Source organism: Brassica rapa, chromosome A10, assembly GCF_000309985.2.
Source record: "Brassica rapa cultivar Chiifu-401-42 chromosome A10, CAAS_Brap_v3.01, whole genome shotgun sequence".
Lineage (NCBI taxonomy): Eukaryota > Viridiplantae > Streptophyta > Magnoliopsida > Brassicales > Brassicaceae > Brassica > Brassica rapa.
Window position 1 is genome coordinate 3,184,492 of NC_024804.2, and position 26,868 is coordinate 3,211,359.

At 36.2% G+C, this 26,868-nt stretch overlaps 3 protein-coding genes and 2 long non-coding RNA genes across 6 annotated transcripts; 2 read left to right on the forward strand and 3 right to left on the reverse strand.

Moving 5' to 3' along the window:
* Positions 1-1,800: 1,800 nt before the first annotated feature.
* Positions 1,801-5,157, reverse strand: LOC103843961 (cell division control protein 6 homolog B). Of its 2 annotated transcripts, none has more exons than XM_009120727.3 (16): positions 4,923-5,157; positions 4,649-4,721; positions 4,344-4,564; positions 4,183-4,257; positions 4,006-4,112; positions 3,818-3,924; positions 3,659-3,718; positions 3,468-3,541; positions 3,309-3,359; positions 3,147-3,196; positions 2,910-2,991; positions 2,722-2,811; positions 2,527-2,589; positions 2,342-2,437; positions 2,128-2,217; positions 1,801-2,008 (listed from the first exon to the last, which is right to left on the reverse strand). In XM_009120727.3, exons 1-16 carry the CDS (start codon positions 5,088-5,090, stop codon positions 1,976-1,978), a joined length of 1,440 nt encoding a protein of 479 aa, XP_009118975.1. In that variant the 5' UTR covers positions 5,091-5,157; the 3' UTR covers positions 1,801-1,975. The 2 variants fall into 2 exon arrangements, with proteins under 2 accessions (XP_009118975.1, XP_018510939.1); XM_018655423.2 differs by having other exon boundaries at positions 3,309-3,362.
* A 10,173-nt stretch (positions 5,158-15,330) lies between these two features.
* On the forward strand, positions 15,331-18,603 carry LOC103843960. The gene is made up of 4 exons (XM_009120726.3): positions 15,331-15,533; positions 15,743-16,634; positions 16,751-17,236; positions 18,135-18,603. Exons 2-4 carry the CDS (start codon positions 15,826-15,828, stop codon positions 18,382-18,384), a joined length of 1,545 nt encoding a protein of 514 aa, XP_009118974.1. The 5' UTR covers positions 15,331-15,533; positions 15,743-15,825; the 3' UTR covers positions 18,385-18,603.
* Positions 18,604-20,160: 1,557 nt separating this feature from the next.
* On the reverse strand, positions 20,161-23,164 carry LOC103843958 (GDP-mannose transporter GONST2). The gene is made up of 9 exons (XM_018655422.2): positions 22,984-23,164; positions 22,681-22,873; positions 22,454-22,593; positions 22,211-22,340; positions 22,046-22,144; positions 21,809-21,963; positions 21,419-21,535; positions 21,224-21,321; positions 20,161-21,090 (listed from the first exon to the last, which is right to left on the reverse strand). Exons 1-9 carry the CDS (start codon positions 23,142-23,144, stop codon positions 21,047-21,049), a joined length of 1,137 nt encoding a protein of 378 aa, XP_018510938.1. The 5' UTR covers positions 23,145-23,164; the 3' UTR covers positions 20,161-21,046.
* LOC117129242 lies at positions 22,934-25,553 on the forward strand. Its single transcript, XR_004452887.1, has 2 exons — positions 22,934-23,167; positions 23,246-25,553. It is a non-coding gene; the product is annotated as an uncharacterized LOC117129242 (long non-coding RNA).
* On the reverse strand, positions 24,966-26,272 carry LOC103849879. Its single transcript, XR_629582.3, has 2 exons — positions 25,493-26,272; positions 24,966-25,427 (listed from the first exon to the last, which is right to left on the reverse strand). It is a non-coding gene; the product is annotated as an uncharacterized LOC103849879 (long non-coding RNA).
* Between the last annotated feature and the right edge of the window lie 596 nt (positions 26,273-26,868).

The window sequence follows — 26,868 nt, forward strand, 5'->3', positions numbered from 1 at the left end:
ATATTTAAATATATATATATATAGCAAGATTTGAGTTATCAAAATTATGTATATATTATAACCAGAATATTTTAAAAAATTTATTAGAAGATATTTTATCTCATAGCTGAATTAAAATTTATTAGAGGATATTATATCTCATTGCTTCTCTTGAAAACTAGGTCATTTAGAAACTTAAACTAATTTGCTATATAAATATCGCACCACCCATTTTAGTTTCACGCATCTATCTTTTAAGTTTTCATATGTTTTTGATCGTTATAATTTAAATTCTACTTTTGTGATCTTGCGCAGGTATATGATAATCAATAAGTAACTTATAGACGGAAACACCATTACTGGTAAATTTATGGGGGATTCTTCTTTTCCGTTTATTTTTGTTCTCTTCCTCTCCATGTTATATCTCTATCTATATTTTTGCATCAGTAGTGATTCAACTAACAAAAAGAGACGACTCTGTTTATCCAGGAACTGATCATTCCTTTCGAAAAAGGTAATTCTTTTTTTTATAAAGTTAAATCACTTATCAAGAATATAATATAAGATATGTATGCTAATCAAGTACAATTTATTTATTGTGTGTGATGGTACGTCTGAGAGCCAAAGGTAATCTCAAAGCTTTTTAAAATTTTGAAACTCATTGATGTTGTCCTATCAATTATATAATTTGTTATCTTTAAATATTTTTGTTAGAATTACCTCTTTTCTGACTCAAAACTTAGAGAAGAAAACCGTAAATCATCTATGCTGTTACAATGAAACCAATGATAATAAATCTCATGTAATTTAAATCTCTCTTTTATATTTCATGGCTGATTTTTTTATTGGGGTTATGCGTGAAATATTTATTTTTTCTCAATTATATTTTTCTGATGTTTTAAGATTAGTGTTAAATGTGATCGTTTTCTAAACGTTCTAATGTATTCTTTGTTCATATGAACATAGTATAAATATCAATATGTAACATTGAATCTTTCATATTAACCATATACATGTAACATAAGTATTATATAGTTGTAAATATAATATCAATTTAATATTAATGTTAATGTCTGCACATGCGTGCGGACGGTCCACCTAATAATTGTATTAAATATATTAACATTATTTAGTCAAAAAACTCACTTAAAATACTCAATTACGGGGACGCTATGAATGTTTTATTATTTGATCATGGTTGTCACTTGTCAGAGAGAATAACAATACTAAATGAAAACTTGGCGGCAATTGTACCAGGAGACAAAACCGAAAGAGATACGTCCCCACCTCTTGAGGGAAAAAGCTAACCACTCTCACCGTGGAAAAGCTACTAGACCCACTGCAATTCAACAACTCATTTTTGGAGTTTCCTCATTGTTACCACACACCCAGACGATAACGATAAGTAAATTTATTAAGAGACCCTACAAACTGCTTAAAGTAGGCTAGTGAGACATTAGTTCACTAACCATAACAACTTAATTAAATTGGCATATAATTAGTACAAGTTAAGTCTTTGAATGATATTTGTACCTGCTTCAACTTCATTCTATTTTTCACTCTAAAATAGAGTTTAGAGTAAAAGTGATCTAATAGTACTCTATTTCTTACTCTATAATAGAGTGAAAAATAAATTTACTCCAAATATAGAATAAGTTATTTATTTTTTGTTCATCATTCTATTTTTTATTTTAAAATAGAATACAATTTAAACAAACTCCAACTTTATTATAGAGTTACTCTATTTTAGAGTAAAAAATAGAGCAAAACTTTGGAGATGTCTTAGTTCATCGTTCTCCGCCACAGTGAGAGGAGAGGAAGTGAACACCAAGTGTAAGCAAATGATTGCCCTAATATACTCCTATCCCGGCTATACAATTAGCAAGTGTAAGAAAATACATTGAAATATTCTAATAAAAGTATCCTATCCATGTTCACATCTTAGCCCGGCTATTCTTTGCACAAGATGTTTTCCATTGTAGGGAAGAAGTTCTTCTCACAGAAGACAGTTCCTAAAAAATCGTACTCCCTGTTGATTTTATGTATAAAAGGACTCGGTCAATAATTATATTTCGAAAGAAGTACGTAATCATCATATCATCATCAGGTGTCATGGATTGGTAACAACAACAACAAAAGGCTGTTTACCTGTAGAGCAAATGTAATGTCCGATTCGTCTACTCTCAGACTAACTCTCTTTAGCTTGTTTCCACGTGCTTGGTCGAATTTTAGAATCCCCTGAAGCAAAACAAAACCCCCAATTTTTTTAACCAGGAAATGATTTTTTTTCGTGCTTCGGCAAACACAAATGCAGTATATACAAGCTTTTTACCAACATAAATATTTAAGAGATAGTAGTTACCTGATCATTTAGCACAGTACACATGTTAGTGAACTCTGTAATTCCAGCTGGAGAGATCACCCGAGACTTACAGATTTCTAGATATAATTTATTAAGCTGCATTGTAAGAGGGAGATTCACTAACTATCATTGGTTGTACTCATGAAGTTATGTGTTTTGTGTTTGCTGGAAAAAACGAGTTTTACCTCTCCAATGGTTGCATCCTTTTTACTCCCTCGAAAAGCCTTTGCAGCAGAACATATTATGATCTGAGAAGTGCATCAAGAAAAGCATGTGCTGATTCCGGTTAGATTCTTGGAATCACTATTGCGTAATAATAAACGTTGAAAGACATCGCTGTGACTCTGAAAATGACCGTGTGTGGTATGGATGTAACTTACTTGTTGGTGTTGAGGAAGAGTCTGAATAGTGTCAACTACAGGAGACATAAACGTCTTAGATAATGCAGCAGTCATATGATCCATCCTCACCTGTAACATTGAGTACAACAAGGGCTATGCAATAAGTTCATGGCCTATAAGAATCCTTAATTTATACCATATCATCGGTGTGTAACCCGAATACTAACCACTGGATTATCTGGAGTTGGACCTTGTGATTCTGGGCCAGGTGATCCTCTTATGTCTATTTCTAAGATTTCTATAGCACTTCTGAAAATTTGAATCAAATAAGAATGTAAATTTTTGTTCACAATCTTGAAGGTGGGAGTATAACCTTTATAGTGTATACACGAAAATATAAAACCAAGCAGGATATCACCCATGTTTTCAAAAAAGGACAAATTCTGTGAAAATATTGTATTCACCTGCAGACAGATAAAGCCTTTCGCATGTCACCTGACGCAGCCGCAACTTTCTGGCACAATGCATATAAAGGTGGACATATATAAATTAATGGTATAGATGAAAACTAATTTGGCTCAGGATTGAGATCAAGATCAGGCGACCAGCAAGGATCGGATTCTTACTCTTGCACAGAGCTCCAAGGCGTTTGATTGAAATGCAACATATGGAAGAACCTGCTAGAACAACGCTTGAAAATTAATGAGACATACATAGAAACGCCATGGCTACCTGGTTTCACCGTCTCAAACAAGACATCTTATCATACGGTTGGAAGGAATTACCATTAGCCTTTCCTGTAGTATCCTAAGGATCTGATCTTTAGAATAAGCAGGGAAAGTTATAACCATAGGTTTGCCTGCAACGAAATAAAAGAAACAGCAGTTCAAGAGTAGATTCAACTCTTGCTTTCAAAGTTGATAATTTCTGTGCAGAGAGAACAAAGACAAAAATTACAATTTCAACAAATTCTCACAATTAAGGGACTTCAATTTCGGAAGGAAACGATCTGCAAGGTCTATTGCATTAGCTACACCTGAAAAAAAAACACAGCTTAACTTACAAGTGCATATGAAAAGAGGAGGTGAATACATATCAGAACTAAATCATACAAAGGACCTCTAAAATACAGTACCTATAAGTATACACGTTGAAAATGGAAAAATCGTAAGCATAAAAAGATCATGCAGGACTCCTCTGTCTTTTGTGATCAAGAAATCCATCTCATCTGCAATTATTAACCTGGAAAAGAACTTGAATATGATCACACTAGTTAAATCGTCAGAGGTAACTGATACACAACAAAAGGATAAAAAAATGTACATCATTCTTGAGCTGGAGTCTTGCTTTTGAGAAAACAAACTCTGAAGACGATGTAGAGGTGAAGAGTAGCAGTTATCTTCCTTCACGGGCTCTACTATTTCAAGTATCTAAAAAACAACATAATCATCAAATATATTCAATTTGAAATCAAGAATATTGAGGTTCATAGATACATACCTTGCTGAATATATCTGCTGTTTTTGTCAGCGACGTGCAGTTCACAGACAATGTGTCCACAGGTGGCAAACAGGCCTGATCAAATTCATTCAATCTTTAAGTCTTTTAAACATTTACAAACAAATTTTTAAGTTAAATGTTATAAACTACAAAACTGCTACCTGCTTTGACCAATCACCAACTTGTTTTACGACTTTCTCTATGGAGAGTGATTTTCCAGTTCCAGGACAACCGCAAATGTACAAACTCCCAGCCTTCTGCTGATCTAAGCAACCTTTAACAAATTCGAACACCCGTCTATGCTCATCCTCACGGCAAACAATTGTCGATGGTGCTTTCGATACATGCAGTGCCTCCTTCACAGCTCTCATTTGATCCTCGTCTATATACACCATCGTACATGATTAAGATAAGACCTTAGAGAAAAGAAAAAAAACGAGTAGACTATTGAAGAATCTAAGTTTACCTCTAGATTCAGAGCCTAAACAATCGGATAAGCTATCCACTGCCAAGTTTTCATGAGAGTCTTGCTTAACTTCCTGTAAATAGATATAACCAATGAGATTGATATTCATTCTATTCCATATAAAAAACTCAATCCAACAGCTACGAACACATTCATCAGGAAAAAATGATATGATGCAACCGAGTGACTTTATTTTTTTTTGAATTATACAGAGGTATCCTAGCCCCCACCGAAATGATCCAGACTAGTCACGATTTTAATCAAACAGTTTTACCTTATCTGGCGTTCTGAGATTGGAAACAGCAATTCGCTGACGAGATTTCAGTTTCTTCGGCGTAGAGATTGTATCCTCAGACAAGAGACTGACTTCCTCCGATCTCAGCTTTCTCTTCCGAGGAGTCTCGATGCACTCCGATTTCTCCGATCCGGCGATGGTAGGCATCGTTAGGTGAAAAAAGGCGAGGTCGAAGCGAAAGTGGCAAGAGGAATGGTTTGGATCCAATCGTACTACGAGGAATCATTCTTTTGGATGTGTGATTAAACTTTTTTTAGTGGAGGAAAAACGTTAACCGCGAACATTTTCGCATCCCGCGCTCTTGTTCTCATGCCGTTTTGAAATTCTCCCAGCTTCGACGCATTTTTTATTTGGGCCCATGTTCGGCCCAGTCATTTTATCAAATACCATTATAAACTAACGTCAAGTTTTATGGGCTAAGCCACTAGCTAGACACCACCGCCTTGTTAATGTTCTTTTTCATAAACAATTGATTCATCTTTTTTTCCATTTTGGCTTCTTGGCTATATTCAATTTTTTGTGTCTCGATTCAAACCATGATGGATGGTTCTGAATCTGAAATGGGTAACTACAATTAGTACATAGTTCAGTCATTTACGTATACTACATGATGATTACTTCTGCCTTTATGTATACTCACTCACAAAGAAAAGATCATATACTCCCTAGTGCTGAAACTATACACACACACCTTTATGCACCATTTACCTAAACAAAGCCTTGCTTCTCCTAACTAAAACTCTTCCACCATTAAATATATAATTAGTTGGCAATTTGGCATCCAACATGTGTATTCGCATATATCTCTTAGTTACTCTAATTAACATTCCCAATAATATAGTCTTTCGTGCTGATGATTTTCAATAAAATGCACCAAACATGTCTATTACTTGTTTTTAACAAAATGTGATCAACTATATTTAATTAGCTGTTTTCCTGATCAGCTGATATATAGTGCTGGGAATCAGACAAAGAATCAAAGTGGTCTAAGGTATTTTATTTCTATATATCTCCTTCAAAAACTTTTATTTGGGAAGAAAAACGTCCAAGGTATCGCTGATATTATATTATCGTATATGTACCAACAACAAGAATAGCTTTAAATGAAAAACACTTAAATATCTTATTTGTCAAAAAGAAAGAAAAAAAAAATTATAGCTTGAAAGAAGATAAGAGAAATGAGATTGGCATTTGCCGTGTCGCTCCTTCAGCCAGTCTCACTCTAGCTCTCCCTTTCGACGAGTTATTATCATTTGGCCATAGCATTGTATCAAGAGCCAATACGCAAACTTATATTCGTTTTCCACTATTAGAAACAACTAAACAACGATTTGTAACGCACGTACAATCACAGGCTCGTGTGATGTAGATCATTTGCACATTTCTAATTGGTTGACTGATTCTCTGCGAAGAGAAGTATCGAGACCTTAAGTATCAAAAAAGTATCAAGACCATACCCATATCACATTTGTTGCGACATTAAGTGCAATTAAAATATAAGGTAAAGTGTGTGTTTATTCATCAACCAATATCGGTATATATACAAAGATGCGGTAAACTATCTAAGAAAGGAATAACAAGATAATCCTAAATCCCTTAAACATAGGAATGTATTCATTCTATCGTAATCTCTTTACCCCCCTTCAAGTTGGTAATGACATATCTAGAATTCCCAACTTGGACAACAAGTGATGAAATGTCGGAGTAGGCAAAGCCTTGGTGAGCAAGTCCGCAGGCTGATTCTTTGTAGTGATGTGCTCGGTAGTAATAAGTCTTTCCTGAACCGCATCACGAACGTAGTGGCAATCATTCTCAACATGTTTCGTACGCTCATGGAACACCGGATTTCTGGCAATGTGAAGTGCAGATTGACTGTCGCAGAATAAGCGCATAGGCTTGGGATGAGAGAAGCCAAAATGAAGCAGAAGGCGTTTCAACCATTTTAACTCACAAGTTGTATCCGCCATCGATCGATACTCTGCCTCAGCTGATGAACGAGACACAGTACGTTGTTTCTTTGTCTTCCAAGAAACAAGAGAATCGCCAAGAAGAACCACATATGCACTAAGGGAGCGACGCGTAAGGGGACATGCCGACCAGTCCGAGTCAGAGTAAGCTGTGAGACTCAAATCAGCATCAGAAGAAAGCATAATACCTTGGTCAGGACATCCTTTCAAATAACGAACCACACGTAAAGCTGCGATCCAGTGATCCTCCATAGGTTTGTGCATAAATTGAGACAAGATATGAACAATGTAGTTGAGCTCTGGCCGAGTAAAAGTAAGATAAATGAGGCGACCCACCAGACGACGGTATTTTCCTGGATCTTGAAGTTGCGGTCCTTTGGATAAGGCGAGTTTATGATTGAGCTCTGTAGGGACCGGTGCTGGTTTTGCACCGAGTAGACCACACTCCGTGATTATATCAAGAGCATATTTTCGTTGAGACACAAATATTCCTTCAGGGCCTCTTGCAATCTCCAAGCCAAGGAAGTACTTTAATTTTCCCAGATCCTTCATCTTGAAACACTTGTGTAAGTAGTTCTTGAATCGTTGTATAGTAGCAATATCGTTTCCTGCGATAATAAAATCATCCACATAGACCAGAATGTGCAGACATATATTGCCTTCCGTAAAAGAGAACAAAGAATAATCCTCATAGCTCTGCATGAAACCAAACGATTTGAGAGCATTGCTGAGCTTCGCAAACCAGCAACGAGGAGCCTGTTTAAGTCCGTATAATGACTTACGGAGACGACAAACCTTCGATGGATCACTAGATTTGAAACCAGGAGGAAGTTCCATGTAAATTTCTTCCGCGAGATCCCCATGTAGAAAGGCATTGTGAACATCCATTTGATGGATCTCCCACCTTTTTGCAGCTGCAAGTTTGAGTAAGAACCTAACCGTGTTCATCTTTGCGACTGGGGCAAATGTATCCTTGTAATCAAGTCCCTCTTTCTGTCGATTTCCACGAGCCACAAGTCGAGCTTTAGGTCTTTCGAGTGTGCCATCAGCTCTGTATTTATTTGTGTAAATCCAGCCACACCCTATAGCCTTCTTCCCAGGCGGTAATGAGGTTACATCCCACGTGTGATTTGCTTCCAAAGCTGTAACCTCGGATTTCATCGCTCCATTAAACCGAGGATCATTGACTGCCTCCTTATACGTTCGTGGAACGTAATCAGTAGTAATTTTCGCCAAGAATGCCTGGTGTTTAGCATTAAAAACAGAGGTAGAGGAGTAATCAGCAATGGGATAGAGTGTCGTACCTGAGACCATTGTAGGAGAACTCAGATCTTGCGTAGTGTGAACGTGAGGTGGGTTTACAGTCGCAGAATTAGTGAGAAAATTTTTCAAGAGGACCGAGGGTTTCCTGGTACGGTGACCGCGGCCTAGAAGATCAAGGAGGCCAGGAGACGAGCCTGTAGTAGTAGGTTCAGTAACTCGTGATTTCAATGGTGTAGCAGATGGAGATGCAGGAGCCGATGGTTCAGCTGTGACTACCGTCTCTGTTTCTGGTAATGGAGGTGTAGAAAGAGGTGATGGTGGTGTAGAAACCTCCATAGGTGTAGTAATTGAACTGGTAGTAGTATTAGGGTTAAGAGGATCTGTAGTGGAAGGTACGGGAGAAGCAGTTTTTGGTGCGTCATGTTGTTGATTATGTGTATCGTCATTTAACAACCAGTCGTTGAGAGGAAGATCAGGCTGTGGAGTTGGTGTCGTAATGGGGACAGAATTTTCAATTCCTGGAAACTGATCTTCAAAGAAAACGACATCACGGCTAATGATGAACTCATTTGTCTCCAAATCATACAAACGCCAAGCTTTCTTGCCGAAGGGGTAACCAACAAACAAGCATCTGCGACTCCTAGTAGCAAACTTATCTCTGTCTCGTGGTCTCTGATGGGCATAGCAGAGACATCCAAATACCCGTAGTTGCTCATATATAGGCAGACGTCCATGCAGTATTTCATAAGGAGTCTTGCCATTAAGGACATTAGTCGGTGTCCGATTGATCACATGAGCTGCAGCCAAGATACTCTCTCCCCAAAACTCAATAGGTAATCGAGACTGAAACATACATGCTCGAGCAACATTAAGTATGTGTCTGTGTTTCCTTTCTACTCTGCCATTTTGTTGCGGTGTATAAGTACATGAAGTCTGATGGACAATACCAGTTTCACGAAAGTAAGATGCAAGTGTCATAAATTCGGTGCCATTATCTGTTCGTATCATCTTTACTTTCTTGCCAAATTGCCGCTCGCTCATAGCACAGAAATTGCGAAGCAATGATGCAACCTCAGACTTTTCGAGCATGAGATATGTCCAAACAGCTCGTGAATAGTCATCCACAATGGTGAGAAAATATACAGCACCGCAAGAGGATGGTGTGCGATAAGGTCCCCAAACATCACAATGAATCAATGCAAACGGAAAATCAGCTTTATTAAGACTATCTGGAAACACTTGACGAGTCTGTTTGGCTTTAAAACAAATATCGCATTGAGAATCACTAAAATCTATTTTAAAATTCTTAAACACTGGCAGAATAGACAAAGCTTTGTAGGACGGATGACCAAGTCGACGATGCCACAGAGTAGAAGTAGAAGTTTTCGTCTTTGAGACTCCATGACTGCGTGCAACTTTAACCCCCGTAAAGTAGTAAACCCCCTCACGTTCTTCACCTGCTCCAATCAGAGTCCTCGAAAAACGGTCCTGTAAAACACATAGAGTATCAGTGAATATGGCGATGCAGCCAGTTTGTTTCAAAAGTTTGGATACTGATATAAGGGTGCAATGAAAATCAGGGACAAAGAGGACATCTTGAAGCACGTAGTCTTTACTAAGACGTAAAGTGCCCTGTTTAGTCGCATATGATTCTCGTCCATTAGGAAACGTTACTGATGATGATAGAATGTCGTGAACATCATGTAGTAGTGTGAGATCTCCCGTCATGTGGTGTGAAGCTCCTGTGTCAATAATAACATCAGAGAGTGTTGTTTTACCCGATAAACGTTCCGAAGACAGATTGCTCTGCTGGTTTTGTAAGAGAGAGATCAATGAACTAATTTGATCCGAGTTGATTTGAGAAGCGCCTTGTGTAGCATTAGCTCTTCCACGCCCACGTCCTCGATTGTTATTTGAACGACCACCCCGTCCTCCTCGGTATGAATTGAAGCTGGAGTTGCGTTTTTGTTGTTCAAGATACCATTCGGGAAAGCCGTGAACCAGAAAGCATTCTGTAATATCATGGCCTGGCCGGCCACAATGAGTACAAGTACGTGAAGGATCCCTTGAGCGTGAAGAGGCAGCATCCTGATTAGCAATAGATAACTCTTTTGGAGACTCGGATTTGGCTGAAAAACCTAAGGCTTCAGTCCGCTGTTCTGTAGCACGTGTGGACGCCATATTTTGTTCCTCGCGAATAACCCGTGAGTAAACAATATTGAGATCCGGAAGTGGATCCTCATCAGTAATACGAGATCGTATAGCAGCAAACCTTGAGTCATCTAATCCAAACAAGAACTTATGGACCTTAGCGTCTTCTCTTTCTTTTTCGATATCTATCGCAGCAGCACATGTACAGGCACGAGTCGTCTTCATGTTCTGCAATTCTTCCCACAACTTAGTGAGACGGCCATAGTAGTCGAGAACAGTTTTTCCATTCTGTTTACAATTTGTAATCTCGTCTTGTAGTTGATGGAGACGAGTTCCGTTTTTGACAGAGAAGCGGAAGCGCAAAGATTCCCAAAGCTTTTGTGCTTCAGGTACATGAATAACTGTTGATCTGAGTTTTGAATCAATTGACGTTCGGATCCATCCGACAATCATTGAGTTTGCTGCAAGCCATCGTGACAAGTCAGGTTCTGATTCTGGTTTTGGTATTATACCATCAATAAAACCCGTTTTCTGCTTTGCTTGCAACGAATTACGTAGTTCAGTAGACCATTCAGTGTAATTCTCCTGAGTAAGTAGAACAGAAGTAATGAGAGCTCCAGGGTTGTCAGAAGGATGAAGATAGTATGGAGACATATCCCTGGATGTAGCCTGCGTGTTTGTAGGATTAGTAGAAGTAGTAGTAGAAAGCGGTGTGCTTTGTTCCGTCATTATGATTGATGAATACGATTAGTAGAAGTAGAATAAGGTCAATAGTAGAGGTCGAAAAAAAAAATTTAGGTCATGAGATCTTTGGCTCTGATACCATAAAATATAAGGTAAAGTGTGTGTTTATTCATCAACCAATATCGGTATATATACAAAGAGGATACGGTAAACTATCTAAGAAAGGAATAACAAGATAATCCTAAATCCCTTAAACATAGGAATGTATTCATTCTATGGTAATCTCTTTAGCAATCAATGAACAAATCTTTGACTATCACATGGCTCATTTTATCTTTTTCTATTTGTTTTACTTACCTTCTTACAATTTGGACATGTAGCGTTTGAATCTTGCAGTTGTCTCACAACTCTATTGTTAATTGTTGAATTGCCCATAAAGCTATTAATTTCACTTAATAAATAAATGGGGAACTTTTGTGTGTTGGACGCATAAACTTTCTTACGTGTTGGATCTGCAAATGTAAACCAAAAGAAGGACAGAGGAATTCTGAAAGGAAAATAAAATAAAATATATGGGAGTACATATGTACATTTAATCATATTTAATAAGCTAAAGGGAGTCATATAAATAAACATGATTCGATAGAAGCACATCGACAAGGACAAATAAGCTAATAAAATATACAGATCTTGGAGATGAGCGCAATAAAAAAAAACAATAAGTATCAACCGTTAATAATATAAGACTAGGTTAAGATCCGCGCCTTGCGCGGGATGAACATTATATATATAAATTATTTTATATATTATATGTTTATAACATATTATGAAATAATAAATATATATTGAATAATTAAAAAGTCATTATATACTACTTATATAATTAAATTGGTGCGAACATATAAATAAATTTTATAAATCGGAAAAATATTTTTTTTATTTGATATGATATATAATTAAATTTAAATGATAGTAACATATATGTGGCAAATTTTAATATTAATATTTATTAGATGATGCTTTTTGCTCATAGTTTTTTTTATCATTTGTATCTGTTATAGCAAAAAGTCTAATTAGTGATAACAAAATTTTCACTGTGGGATTAATGGTTTAAATAATGTATAATATTTTAAAAATTAAGTTGTCAATATTTTTCAAATTTTTTATCAAAAAAATGTTCAAAGTAAATTTCAATATTAAGATATTTATGTATTTTTATATGGCATATAGTTTAATTTAAAAATGATACATATATTTATATATCTTTTATTTTTGATACTTATTAAATGAGACTTTCAACTTATATTATTTTTTAATTATTTGTATCATGTCATAACAAATTTTTTAAATCATAGATCACAAAATTTGAATGTGAAACTTTTAACAGTTTTAGTAATTTATACTCGTTTTTAAAAATTCAAAATATAATATATAAATAATTTTAATAATTTTTATTATATGGTTACTATGATTGTTTAATTTATTTTAATAGCTTAAAATGAAACAATATAATTATAATACACACTTATTTTTATCAAATCTTTATTATTCAAAATCATTAATTGTTATATATACTTTAGCCACATTAGGCAATTCCGTAATCTTATTTAAGGAAATAATGAAGCACATTAATAATGTATTTATTGTGGTTTAATAAAAAGCTTATTATATATTTAGATGAACCAACATATTTCTCTAAAGATTCTAAAAATCATTCTAGTGATGACACGTGGCTACAAAAAAATGTTGCAATGCTTCTCAAATAATATATAGGGGATATCAGCAGTCGACGTACCGTCAATTCTTCTTGAGCATCTTCACTCTCTTTTGACGTTGCTTTCTCTAACGACGTCAACTTCCGTCAACTTGGTGCTTAGCGTCTACCTAGCACCACTCTCCGGTCACTTCTCTTTGATTCTCCACCGTCGCTTCCTTACCCTCTCCCTTAAATTGCTACATCCCAACAAAAACTATTTTGTTTTAATATCAAAGGTTTACGTATTAAACCTTTGTAGCTTAAAAAAAAACTTTGTAACTTTGTCATTTATTCTTAATCTAATGATTTAGTTTTGCATGCATGCACGTATCGAATGCACACTAGTTGTTTCCTTATACCATATGGATAATTTTGTTCTTCAAGATGCGAAGATCGTAGATTAAAAATACATCAGAATTCTTACATCGATCGACATATTTTTCTTAAATGTTTGACCTGTCACTATTAAAAAAAATATATATATATATATATATATATATATATATATATATATATATATATACTATATACAGTATTAATATAATCATATTTGAGCATTTAAGATTTTTGTATGAAAATTCACCAAGATGGTAAACGATAGTTTTATTTTCAGAATTTGCTACATATAAAAAAAAACTAAGAAGAAAAAAACACTCCATATATTGAAAAAATCATTAAAATATGTTTTTTGTCCTACAATCCGCTAATAAGACAATTTAATTTATGATAACTATACAGTATAATAGTTTTACTTTGCTTAGCATTATAGTGATGATAACTTATTCTGGTGTGAATTACACATGACTAAAGCCTATATCATTGCCATTCTTCAAGGATAATATTTGACTTTCGGCTTGTTCAAATGTCTCGTTCAATGCATTACCTGAGTTGAGTTCTTACTTCATTCTTAGAAGATAGATCTATTTGCAATGTACTGTCAAATATAGCACCATCTTGTTATTCTTATACTAAAGGCAATCCAATTGACATGTTTAAGAACTCTGACATTTGAAGCATTTAGATACGCATGTAAAAAAGTTTCCAAGTCGAGAAGTCTCTGAAAGAAAAAAAAACCTAAACCACCGTTTTGCCTCCGGCGTGGCCGTGCCTTCTCCGGCGCCGGAGGGCCTCCCTCTTTCTTAATCTCTCCTTCCTCTCGCCGCTCCTCTCCATCCTCCCCATCGGTTCCTTTCTTGGAGTTCTAGGGTTTTGCGTACCCGCGGCTCAGATCTGGCGCTTTGACTTCGGATCTCCGGAGAATCGAGACGGAGAAGTGGATGTGTGGTTTCTCTCTGGCAAATCGTCGTGGTGGTGGTCTAGATCTGGGTCAGATCTGGATTTCGGAGGCGGGGTCTCTCTCTTCCTCTGCCTCTTCGGTTTGCTTTCTCGGCTCGGGTGAGTCGACTCGCTAGGCTGAAGACGTTGCTGTGTCTCCGGGGTGGCTGAGTTGCGGTGTTTCTTATGCTACTTCGGAGGTCGTCTGTGTCGTTCTTGTTAAGCCGGTCAGTACGACTCTCGGGGGCTCGTCGGAGTTGCCACCGGTTCCAAGCCATGTTGGTCTGTTGCGGGTTCTCCGCAGCGGGAGCGCGTGCGAGGAGGTAGTCGCTGGAGTTGTCAACCACGGGTTCTCTTTTCGGTGGCGGCGCGTGCGGGTTTGCAAGTTTCAGGGGGTTGATCTTGGGCTTCCTCTTGACCGTTTTGACTTAAGACGGGGCTTGCTTTCTCTGTCATTTGGTGTAGGTTCGGTGGTGTGTGGCGGCTTTGGTGGCTCCTTTCCAAATAAAGCTCGTCTTTGTCTGAGTGGGTGTCTTGGTCTCGGGCGAAGGTGTCGATCCGTGAAGGCTGCAAGCCAAGATGTCTTCGTAAGCTGTTCTTGAAGAGCCTATTATAAAGAACTGATCATCGGGTATCCCAAACTCTACCGGGTTCAGTTCTCGGATTCACTGCAGGCTTCATTTTGCGGCAAGCGTTGTTCAAATGTCAAGTATCTTTTGCCTTAGATTCCTAGCTTCTAGTCAGTCCCAACCAGTTTGGATGGAGTATGTGTTTAGATTTATTTATGTTCTCTGTTTCTTTGTTACCTCTGTCCTTCTGTATAAAATCTGAAAATGGTAATGGAATTTTAACATTGTTACCAAAAAAAAAAAGAACTCTGATATTCGGCACTTATGAATTTATAAATTAAAAAGGCACCAACGTTAAACATGGACTGGATACACGAGTTTAGACGCAATAAACTTTCCTTAAAACAATAAATAAAAAGTCGTTACCATATGACATGGACACGAGGACCCCACTACTTTCGCCTACCTTATTGCCAGGCTGTTATTTTCGCACTCCTAAATATTTTATTTTCAAAAATATGTCACTGTAATTACACGTGTAACTTTATATGTCGTCTAATGTAAATCACGTTCAATTTTTCATATTTGTCAGAAAAAGAGCAGAACCGCACGATTAAGTGGCAAGTCTACAACCGTCAGATCTAAAGAAAACTCCCCGGTTTCCGCTCACTTATTCCTCTGTAACGACTGCCACGTCACTATAAATAATAGACTTGTTACCGGTCTCTCCGGTACTCCCTCTATTGACTATTCTACGTTAACTCTTTTTCACATGCGAGATTTTTTTTCCCCGTCTTTGATAAATCTTCTTTTGCGTTTGTATATAATAAGACCAAGCTCCTTCTTAAGTGAAGCGTCTGTCTCCTCGTGTTCCATTTCAGGATTATCCCGATAAAGTTTGTTTCTTCTTCCTTTCATTTGTAGAGTGAGTTTCTTCTCCCTTCCTCTCTTTCTTTCTAATTAGCAGCACACAAGTTTATATATTTGTATGAAATCGAAGTTTCATTGATTCTTGAGCTGTTTCGATATTTTCTTAGATCCGTTTCTCATGGGGATTGTAATGATTCATTCTCGTGAGAGTGCATGTATTTAAGAACCGTTATTTACTGTATTATTCATCTTTTGATTTTGCAGGAAAAGCGCGAGGAAGACGAAACTAGCCTCCACACCTTCTTCTGCTCTGTTTTTTATTTTTTTATTTTCTTGCTAAAACAACAATGGGCGTGAAAGTAGCAACGACCTCAACCTTCCACCACTTGGTGTCTCAAACCCTAGTTTCCTCCGCCGTTTCTTCTCCTTCAAAACGACGTAGCTTCGGACACGACGGACGGTCTCTCTCCTGTCGCTCCCTCATGCAGACCCCTCCTCCTTCTTCACCTCTCTTCGGCTCTCTCCGCCACTCCAAGTCGTCATGCGAGCTCTTGAAATCATCGACACCGACCAAAACTCAGCTCATTCGCCGAGCTTTCACCGGAAGCGTCGACCCTTTCTCCGAGGAAGAGTTCTCCAAAAAGATGCAAGAGCTGTCTCTCAAGTTCCAATCCTCAAACGAAGAGGAAAACAGTTTCGGTCTCGACAGATCATCCACTTCAGTGGAACCCCCGTGGCCCGAGATGGTGCAAATGTCTTCCATCGAGAGGAAAGCGAACAGCGTCGACCTCCCCATCTCTCTCCGCATCATTAAAAGAAAGCTACGGATGGAGGAAGGAGTTGTTATGACACAAGTGGGTGAATCAGCTGTTAAAAGAGCCTTCTCGTCCATGGTGTTTATGATTCGCGAGCTGCAAAGCTTCACGCTGCACATGAGAGAGCTTCTCCTCTTCGAAGATCTCCAAGGGATCCTCCTCCGCGTCAGAAAAGAGATGCATGCCTCCTTCGTGTGGCTGTTCCAGCAAGTCTTCTCCGCGACTCCGACCTTGATGGTCTCTGTGATGATCCTCCTCGCAAACTTCACTGTTTACTCTATCGGCAGCAACTCCGCTTTAGCCGCCGCCGCCACGCCTCCAACGGCCACCGTCTCTTTCAGGTTAGTTCTTTTTCTTTTTTGAACTAGCATGAGGTTCTGGCCAAAGTATCATTTAATATTAGTTTCGTCTCAACGGTCACTTTTCAGTTAAGCTAATGATCTGTGGTCTCTTTCAGGTTCGACCAGACGGAGATAAGTACTTCCCATGAGAAGTTCGACTCCTCGGCTATTAAGACATTTTCTGTTTCTTCTCCCAACGGGAAGACATCTTTTGTCGGCGGAGGAGGAAACGGCGGGAATAACGTCCCTCCGGTGCAGAGCGGGACAGGCGGAGATGGTTCTGATCAGTTCAGAACACCGTCTCAGTTCTCATCATCGTCTCTCGGCGCAGCTGCGGATTCAGAGGTATCTGTGTCGGGACAGGAAGAAAGTAGACTGTGGAACTCGATCATGGAGGAGTCTGAGAAGATGGAAAAGTTGGATCACGAGACGATGAAGCAGATGGTTGCTCCAGTGGAGGCACGGCTAGAAGCAGAAGAGTCCATGGATTACTTCAAGACGGAGCTTCTCTACCAAACGGGTCTGTCTCAGCAGCCTGATAACGTTCTCCTTCTTGCTAATTACGCTCAGTTTCTCTACCTAATCATACATGATTACGACAGGTAATTAACTTCTGACCATCGTATTATAATGATCTTGCTATTTAAAGTATATTATCTTTGATTTTGTTATTCATTAGATCATGTGATTAGATAGCTTAGATTTGGTTTAGGACTTAAGTTAGATATTTAAAGTCAGAAGTGATAGATTAATTAAGTGATTGTCATAATCGTCACCATAAGAACCAATCGGATAGGCTTAAGAATGAGTGAACCAGTTCCTACTTTGCCACTTAAGAGAAAGAAGACAACTAAGTAGATAAAAATCTACATCTCCATTTTCAGAATAAATTAGAGAATAAAATAAAAATGATGCAATCTTGTTTTCTTCCCCAAAGGTTTTTGTATTTTAGCTTTGAGTCTTTTTGGGTTTGGATTCCCAACAAATAAATTAAAAAGCTTGGTTGATAGTGGAGTATGTGGTGGATTTCTGAAGATTACTTCTCCCAAAACCAAAATACTAAAACTTAAAACCATAAAGGTTTTGTTACAAGTTTTGCCCTCACATGTTGCTTTTCATATCTCTGTTACATTTCTTATTCATCCACTATAAAGCAAATAGTATTATTAGGTAATAATTCGCTAACATGTCAATTTGCTTGCGAATAGGTCAAAATACTATTTAAAACATTTAGATATTTTGGTGATCGGGTCTCCAGACAGTGGTTTGACATTTTAGACATGACTATAATTCAATGTAGGTTCCATTTTAGACAATTTTCATTTGATGTATCTGTTCACATTTAACCAGAACCCAATTCACATACGTTTTCACTTACCCTTTTGGCCTTATTCAACTTCATATCTTATCTATAATGAACAAAACCACAACTGTGTTGGATATTTGTCTCGCTCTAACGTGGCTTCTTCTTCTACTCCTTTTTTTCTTATCTGTAAACAGAGCGGAGAAGTATTTCAAGAGAGCGGCAAAAGCAGAGCCAGCGGATGCGGAGGCGCTGAGTAAATACGCGACCTTCTTGTGGAAGGCAAGGAACGATATCTGGAGAGCAGAGGAAACGTTCTTGGAAGCAATCTCTGCTGATCCAACAAACTCATTTTACTCTGCCAACTACGCACATTTCCTTTGGAACACCGGTGGTGACGAGACGTGTTTCCCTCTCGACGCTCCACCACAACAGAACACAACCTAAAAAAAAGAAGAAAAAGAGTGATAACAATTGTCCAAGTGTACAGTGTGTTTTTTTAAAATACAATTCATGTCATGTGGCAACTTTTTGTTCTGTAAAACAAACAAGACTTTTGTTTATATATATACGCACATATTTCAAAAGTTTGAAATTTTTTTTTTTTTGAAAAATGTACTTGGACTATTCCATGGTGTCACGGACTTGTTCTTTTACGTGAACAAACCATGCGTCTGTCAGTTTCTCATCTACTTTTACACAGAGTCCGGAAAGACCGATTATTTTCTCGTTGAAAGTTTATAATCTGTGTCCCTGTACTTTGACAATGATATTCTTATAAATGTATGCTAGTATAGTAATAACTATAATAATCTTTGCTAATTGTTGATTGGAAAGTTATCAAATGCATTAAAAGCAACAAAGAAGGTTGGAGTCAGGAAAGCATGTGTAGATTTTGTAAGAACCCAAAAACCCTTTCTCGATCCCACGTTTCATTAGATCTCTCTACAACACATTGGATCATGAGAGAAAACCCCAAAACTGTAATGTGAACCCCCCAAAAGAGGGACACGTCTCTCTTCCTTTTTTTTAACACTCATTATCATCTATCCTCTTTATTTTAGGACTTTGTGTGTATAGTCTCCATAATGAGCGTCGGGATACACGCAGATCTGTTTATCCTCACGTGAATTCGTATCTTTACCTCCTTCTAAGTTTTTTTTTTTTTTTTTTTTGAACACACCTTCTTCTAAGTTCTAATCACATAATCCTACTATATAAAAGGAGCTATTTTGAGGGCTTCTAAGGTGTGCCACATAGGTAGAAAATTCCTGGCCAATCAATTTACCAGCTCATCTCAGACTGGACAGATATCCATGTCAATTACGAAGCCCAAACAATTTATTTAAATCCCAGTCAATACTGAAGTCAACCCAATATCCATTTACGGTATATGATACCAAGAAACTAAGAAGCTCATTCTATTTTATGAAATTACATGCTTTTGTTTAGTCTTTCGCCACAGTGACCGGAGGCGTGTTAAATCACAAAGCTTCTCACGCATCCTATTATTATGCTATTTCAATTGAGGTTCTCAGTGTTGTTCTAACTTATATTTAAAAATAAATTTTATTAAATGTTATAGATTTTACTATTATCTTAATAAAATTTAATATAAATTTAATATATATTATATCAAATTGTATAAAACTAATAAAAATGATATAAAATTGTATAATTATCAAACATTTGGCCTAAACAATATTTTTAAAATTTTGTAGATATATAAGAAACTAAATATCATACGATTAGATATTTAGATATTTAAAAATTGCATATTTTTAAAAGCTTTAGTAATACAAATTGTATAATTATATAAAAATAATAATATTACTAAATCTGGAATGTTATATATGAATATATATATTTATTTTTTAGATGATGCATAAGATATTACCAACATTAAATAAAATTATCCATCTCATGTTTATTTTTTTAATTGTAGAGATGACATGTAGCAAAATGCCCAAAATGACTCTAATACCCTAGATATATAGAAAATATAAAAAATTTGAAATATAATACAATAATTATTTGTAGATCCAAACTGGTACGTTTAACTTTATGGGACAAGGAGACGTCTAATTTCAGGGAGTTAAATCGCATATCTACCAGGAAAAACCAAATCATAATCATCACAAGTATCATTCTACGGTTACATGAAGGTAATAAACTAAACATAAAGTTTATGTCAAACTAAATGCTTACAAATATTTCACTTTATCAGGGAAACTATCACTCACAACCACACCTGGATCGCGCTTCTACTTTGACAACGATATTGATATCATATAACGCTTCCAAAAGAAGAATAAATTGCTATCCTAAGCCTCATAGCAAACGACACCAATCAACTTTTTTTAAATTTACGTTACAGCTTTCTACGTCAATTAAATAGGCACACTCAAATACTATTTTCTCTTACGAATATTAAATTCATCAACATAATTTATTATTCAAACTTACTTTAGTTTATAAAAAAAGATGATCACCGCTTCCAATGTCTTCGCATTATAAAAAAACAAAACTTAACTTGCACTTTCAGAAACTTCAAAACTTCCAATTTTAGTTAAATTGTTCTTTAATTAAACATGTAATCCGCGCGAAGCGCGGACACGGGCTCTAGTAGTAATAATAATCCTTTTCTGGTAGATATATCAATTGATGTAAGGTTTGGAACTATATAATTTTTTTTATTAGTATTTTAACAGTTTGGAGCGCTGCAGTCGCATCAACGATAATTCTTTCATAAGGTCATTTGATCAGAAAGCTCATATGTATTTAGAGTTTAAAATTATTTAGCAACTATTCTAGTGGAAGGTGTAAAGATAATCATCCATGTACAATTTATTATGTTGATACGTTAAAGAAAAGTCAAAACAGTAATGTTTTATTACGTTTAGAAAATTTTGAATGTGTGATTCTTTTGAGAATATAGAATTACTATCTGTACTCATAGTAAACCCTAAGTTCTACCTTGTATATTGAAGAAAAATTGTATTCAAAGTTGAGACTATTAGCTGCAGATCAAGAAACCTCTCTAGGTTTTTCTTTGTTTATATGTTCTCTTCAGTCTCTGAAGAGTTCTACTCCGGATTGGAAATACGGTTTAGGACATCTTGGCTCTGGCAAAGACAACTCCAGCAAATAAACCTGAAACAAATGTACACATATAATACCAATCGACACACACATTCCTTCTCATCTTAACGCACTAAAGAAAATAATAAGTATATAACATGAACAGATCATAGCTAGTGCTGTGTTTCTGAACCGTGTTACTTACCAAAAAGTATGCTGAACAAATTTGGGAGACTGAGAGGGACATTGAAGAGTACAAGACCAGATAATGATATCGGAACCTTGTTTAATGAACCCACCAGACTGTCCACATGATATAAAAAACACCACACCGTTATACAACCCACTTACAAATGAAATGAAATATTATGAAACAATGTTTCTTTCTGTGTTGGAATACCTGTATGTTGTGGGTCCGGTTTGATGCAAGAACCACATAGATGTGAAGCTGATGGCTAGACCAAGGAAGCCGCTTGCTGTTGCGACCACCCAAAACATTGCATCTTTTGTCACATCACTGCCATACACAATGAACATTTTAGCTGAGACTGTATAGTTCCCGTGAGATCTTATATTTGTGTATTTTGGCAATTGATGTTTCGCATAGTCAAGGACTTGTTTAAGACTAAGTAAGTGTCAATGTTGGGTCCAGATATTTTTAAGTGAGCTAAAAATAAGCTAAGTATATTACTAATTAGACAGAACAACTAGGCATCATATGTGTAAGACGGGAAAGAAAAATGACAAAGATGTTAAATTTGTGGACAATCTCAATTTTGATAGTACTTACGTGCTTATTACGTATCTCCATTCACCAAGTAAGACGATCAAGGTGATGCCAAAAGGTAGTGACAAGAGATTATTAAGCAGCACCATTGACACCTCATTAAGGGACCCTGATTTTGTGGACTGTTTTGCTTTGTCCATGACTCTACGCAGAGTAAGCTGTGACAAAGAGTTGAAATACCATCATTATGGAGAGTGAGCGACTCTTGTTTATTTACTGGTTTCATAAGCGTGAACTTACTGAATAACTAGCGGTTAGAACGCAGTTGGCAGTCTGCCACGTGTACCCTACAGCATTGAACGTGAGATCCGTGATGCCTCCACTGATTGCAGAGATGATCTGTATTAAAAACTCTTACGTTGGTATCATTTTGATAAAACATAAAAAGTTGCTAAAGAAACTAACCATCATGAACATTGCAGCCCAAACTTTGTTGTTCTGCCTTTTGCGGAACATGTATAGTTCCCCTATGGCTGTAATAATATTCGTTGCGTTCTTCAGAATAGTCACCATAGCAACGTTTATGTATTTCAAACTGGAAAAAAATAAATGTTATGTTTGCATTAGTCTCAAGCACCACAACATATTCTTTTAAATGAAAATATTGACTAATTAGTCTCCTGACTGATGTGTTCAAACCTCAGTTACCTGTACATCCCAGAGATCAGCATGCCAACAAAGATAACATTGACAGGCAACCAAACTCTGATCAACTTCCAGTTAAATTTTTCAACTGAAACCACTCCAGAGAATTTTAATAGAGCTACCACCAAACAGCTGATTAAGTTCTGTAATTTAAAAATAAATAAGGAAACCACCAAACTATATATAGTATGTCAAATCATATCATAAAGCTCATGGATCAGCATTCTTACTTGATACAACATCAAAGAGATTCCTGCATTGAAATTATAGGTGGAGAGAACAACTTTGTTCATTAGTATCATGCTACATGAAGAGATACAGTAAGCTGCTCCAGAAACAAGGGGTCCTGAATGTTTCAGAGAGCCATGGTCACGTCTATTATCTCCACCAACCGGAAGATATCTCCGTCTCCATCTGAGAAACCTTCAGAGAGAAATCAAGAAAGTTCTATTCAAGTTTTCCTTAGACTATGTATATAACCTGGAACCAAGCTGAACAAAATAGAGTTCATAAGGATGTTATGTTACTACTACCTTTCACTAAAACCTCCTCTACGCTGGGAACTCTTCTCGTGGCTGTGGATATGATCAAGAAGTTGAGAGACAACACTTTGACTACCATTATCACTGAAAATATTCAGCTCGGATACATCAGGTTCAGGGGACACACCCGCTTCAAGTTCAGCAGCAGTCATAACTTCAAGTTCCTGCAGCCAAAGTTCTCAAATTTTCATATCCGGAGAACTCGTTAAGAAACGAATATCAATTAAAAAGTATAGAGAGGGCATAGAAGAAGTTGATACCTGTACAAGAGTTGCAGAAAATTTTCTTCTCTACGAATGATAAAAGAGTGAGGAACAGAGTTACACTTTATCAGCTCGACAAACGCTCAAAATACGGCGCGTAGATTCGAGTTCAAGTGTACGATCGCCAATGGGAATCAAATCTCCACCGCCTTTTTGTGAAGAGAAAACCCGGCGGCGAAGGAGGTGACGTGACTTCTTTTGTAGGAAACACGCAAAGCGGTGAAGAGGAACGTGGGTTGTAGGATCTGAGCGAGAATACCGAGGTAGAGATGGAGAGTAAGTAACCGTCCATGTTCAGTCTCCAGCTTCTCATTATTACTCTCTTTTTTTTTTATAAATGTTCTTGAAATCTCGTGGAAGATTTTATATTTTTATAAAAATATCAGCGAGGAACGGAATGGTATTTGACTAATAACTTAGGCTTGACTCCGCCGGCATCCATGGCTACTTTCCTGGCGGGAAGATCGCCGGTTACTATTGACGAATCGGGTTCTTTATTTAAAATACTTATAAGCTTTAATACTTTGGGCTTTATAATTTGGGCTTTATAGTTTGGGCTTTATAATTTGGGCTTTATAGTTTGGGCTTTGAATCTGTGGTCACATTTGTTACTTCGTGCACTATCTGAACCAATTTATATCGAACCTATTGTTAGTTTGAAGTTTGAACTAGCCGCGCCCGCAGGTGAATTGATTTTATTGCACACCTTTTTTTTGGTGTAAATTTTTTTATTTTTTACTAGGGTTGGCCCGCCCTACGGGCGGGAAGTTACAATAAAAACTATTTCATATAAATATATATTAATTTTAAAAAGTATTTAAAAATCATTATAGATTAAAACGATATTATAAATCAATTAATAATGAATATAACTCTGAGATCATACTGTTAACTTTAATAAATATTTTTGGCTTTAATTAAAATAGAGGTGAAAGAGCGTGTTGCCCGAATATAAGATTATAGATGTTGCCCGAATATAAGATTATAGACACCATATCTTTAAATTTTCTCTCACAGCTCTCCAGTATGTAGGGTCTTCCACCTATAGATTTATAAACTCATCTAATAGTTATAACTTATAATACCTATTTAATAAGATATATCTGATGAGACTCATATGTTTAAGCTTTTAAAAGCTAAGATACACAGGCTACTTGTGCAGAAGGGTATTAATTATTGAAACAAATAAGTATGTTTTATCTATCTTATATTGGGGTTTCTCTACATTATTAATCGTTACTTGACTTAACTATCTGTATTTTAATGTCGTGGGTGTGGACTTCATTTTTTATGTAAAAAGTTTTGGGCCGTTAATGTCCGTAAAAAAAAGAATGAATTCTTGAAATTTTAAATGTTTGGATTACATGATGTTTTGGAATCAAAGGCGATGCTTACTTGGTGGACTCACCTCCTTTTACTATTTTCTTTTCTTTAGCTCTGATTTCTTAAATATCCTCCATGAAAGATATTTTTAAAGCCCATTTAAACTACTGAATGCTTGTAAATATTTTAAGGCCCGTGTCTAAGTCGTCTTCTTCTTATCTCAAGAGCCGGTAAACAAAATATATATCCGCCGTTCCTGATTTCTCTCATCTCATCTCTGACTTCTCGCTTTTTAATAACTTTCTATCTTATTATTTTATTTTCTTCTCTGTTTCATTGCTGAGAAAGCGGAGGAAATTTTTCTTTGCTTTTATTACCGATATTCGGTTTGTTTTTTTTTTTGTGTTTCTCTTGGTGACCAGATTCTGGTTCGTGTCATGTTTTTTTCTAGATTCTGCAAACTCGTTATCTCTTTAAATCAATTGTCTTTTATTGATTTTTGATTTAAAGCATCGAACTTTCCCTCAAGATCTATGGCGGAATAGCATCAACGTCAGACGCCGGAAGGCCACCGTCTGTGTTCTATCATCTGCGGCTTCCTCGGCTGCCCCACCACCATGAATATTTGCTCCAACTGCCACGGCCATCTCTGCCTCAAGAAACAAACTTGCGTGAAATCCTCTATCTCTGCAGTCCCCATCCCCTCACATCCGCTCAATTGATATAACGACGGGTTGAAATGCCAATCCGGGATGACTTGTTGCCCATGCGCCCATAGATTCCCGGAGGTCCATGGCTCAGCTTTCATTTCAAATCGCCGGTCGCGAAAAAATTCGCTGGTCTCGAATACTGAAAGTAAGATTTCTCTCGATATTAGAAAATAGAAGAATGATGTTCAAGGGATGAATACTAACCTTTTTATAGGTGAGAATCACCGATTAGATGATAGATAAGATTCATTGAATTAGAGATTGTGGTCGTAGTTGTGAGGAAGAGTTAAGTTTGGGTTAATGATACCCAATTAATGCGACTTGTAACGTTTCGGAGGTGAAGCATCAATTTAAAATGTCATGAGTCCGACGGGAAGATTGTTGAAAAATCGTCAGGTCACACGCAATCTCAGAACCACCATTGTTGGTTGACAGAAGCCAATAGTCGTAGAACTGATGAACCCTAAAATTGTGAGGTTGAAAGAAGATAATGTCGATATGGACCTATATAGATTTGGGCCCAGAAATAAGTCACTATCAATATCGAAAACAGAAAAGCAATCGATTTTTAATTGAGTAAACCGAGACACGTGTCAGCACAGGAATTTTCGACTTTCTGACCTGGCGCTGAGGTGGCGTAACAGGAGAGAGGCAAACATTTTTATATATATATAGATTTTATTACACACTTGCACGACATATATTTTTTCTCTAACTAATAATTTATTTATTTAATACTCATAAGTAATGTTTCGCAACAGAGCGTTTACGTTAAAATTAGAATGATTAATATCGTTTATATTCTTAATGAATAAAATATATAAATTAGTTAAAAATAAAAGAATTTAAATATTATTTGATTAGAAAATGATTAAAATTATCCAAAATCTGAAAAATATATTTGTTTAAAAATAATTCATATATATTGTGTTGTTATCCAAAATATATTTTTAATAAAAAGTTAAAATAAAGAAATAAAAAACACATAAATAAATATTAATCAAGTAAAATTATTAATTCTATATTTTATATAATTGAAAAGAAAATATTGAGCGATTTATAAGATTTATTTATTAATAATGAATATAATATACAATTTTTTTTAAAAAAAGTTATAATACATAAAAAAAAATTAAATGAAAAAATAAATAATAATTTATCATTATATTCTTTTAATTAATAATGCATGTATTAATAAATAATTATAAACATGAGAAATAACTAGTTTTGATTGATATAAGATTTACATAAAAGGAATTCTAGTGGATCAACAAACAACATTAACAATTGGATTTTATAGTATAGTTCTAGACGATTAGTGGGTACTTCAACTTTTAGCAGACGACTCATATTTTATAACAAATTGAACACGACCTACAATTTGCAATCATGCTCTATTCAAAAGATATGATAGAATTAGGTAAAAAAATCTATATAAAGAGATGAGTCATTTTAGGCTATAAACATGTTAACACACGCGCACTCATATGATATCTGTATATTTATTTCTTCAGGCGGTGTCCCGTTCATTGACGGTGCTAATAGCAAAGCTATACCAATAGGTGGTGCTTTATTATTTT

What these genes read in the sequence shown, in the direction of transcription:
- LOC103843961 (XM_018655423.2), bottom strand. Translation starts at nt 5,090, where the DNA reads ATGCCTACCATCGCCGGATCGGAGAAATCGGAGTGCATCGAGACTCCT. An exon ending in TTCAACGTGTATACTTATAG is followed by an intron (nt 3,719 to 3,817) that starts GTACTGTATTTT and finishes TTTTTTTTTCAG; the next exon opens with GTGTAGCTAATGCAATAGAC. An exon ending in AAGGCTTTATCTGTCTGCAG is followed by an intron (nt 2,992 to 3,146) that starts GTGAATACAATA and finishes TCAAATTTTCAG; the next exon opens with AAGTGCTATAGAAATCTTAG.
- LOC103843960 (XM_009120726.3), top strand. Translation starts at nt 15,826, where the DNA reads ATGGGCGTGAAAGTAGCAACGACCTCAACCTTCCACCACTTGGTGTCT. An exon ending in ACGGCCACCGTCTCTTTCAG is followed by an intron (nt 16,635 to 16,750) that starts GTTAGTTCTTTT and finishes GGTCTCTTTCAG; the next exon opens with GTTCGACCAGACGGAGATAA. An exon ending in ATCATACATGATTACGACAG is followed by an intron (nt 17,237 to 18,134) that starts GTAATTAACTTC and finishes ATCTGTAAACAG; the next exon opens with AGCGGAGAAGTATTTCAAGA.
- LOC103843958 (XM_018655422.2), bottom strand. Translation starts at nt 23,144, where the DNA reads ATGACTGCTGCTGAACTTGAAGCGGGTGTGTCCCCTGAACCTGATGTA. An exon ending in TCTCTTTGATGTTGTATCAA is followed by an intron (nt 22,594 to 22,680) that starts GTAAGAATGCTG and finishes TTTAAATTACAG; the next exon opens with AACTTAATCAGCTGTTTGGT. An exon ending in GGGCTGCAATGTTCATGATG is followed by an intron (nt 22,145 to 22,210) that starts GTTAGTTTCTTT and finishes TTTTTAATACAG; the next exon opens with ATCATCTCTGCAATCAGTGG.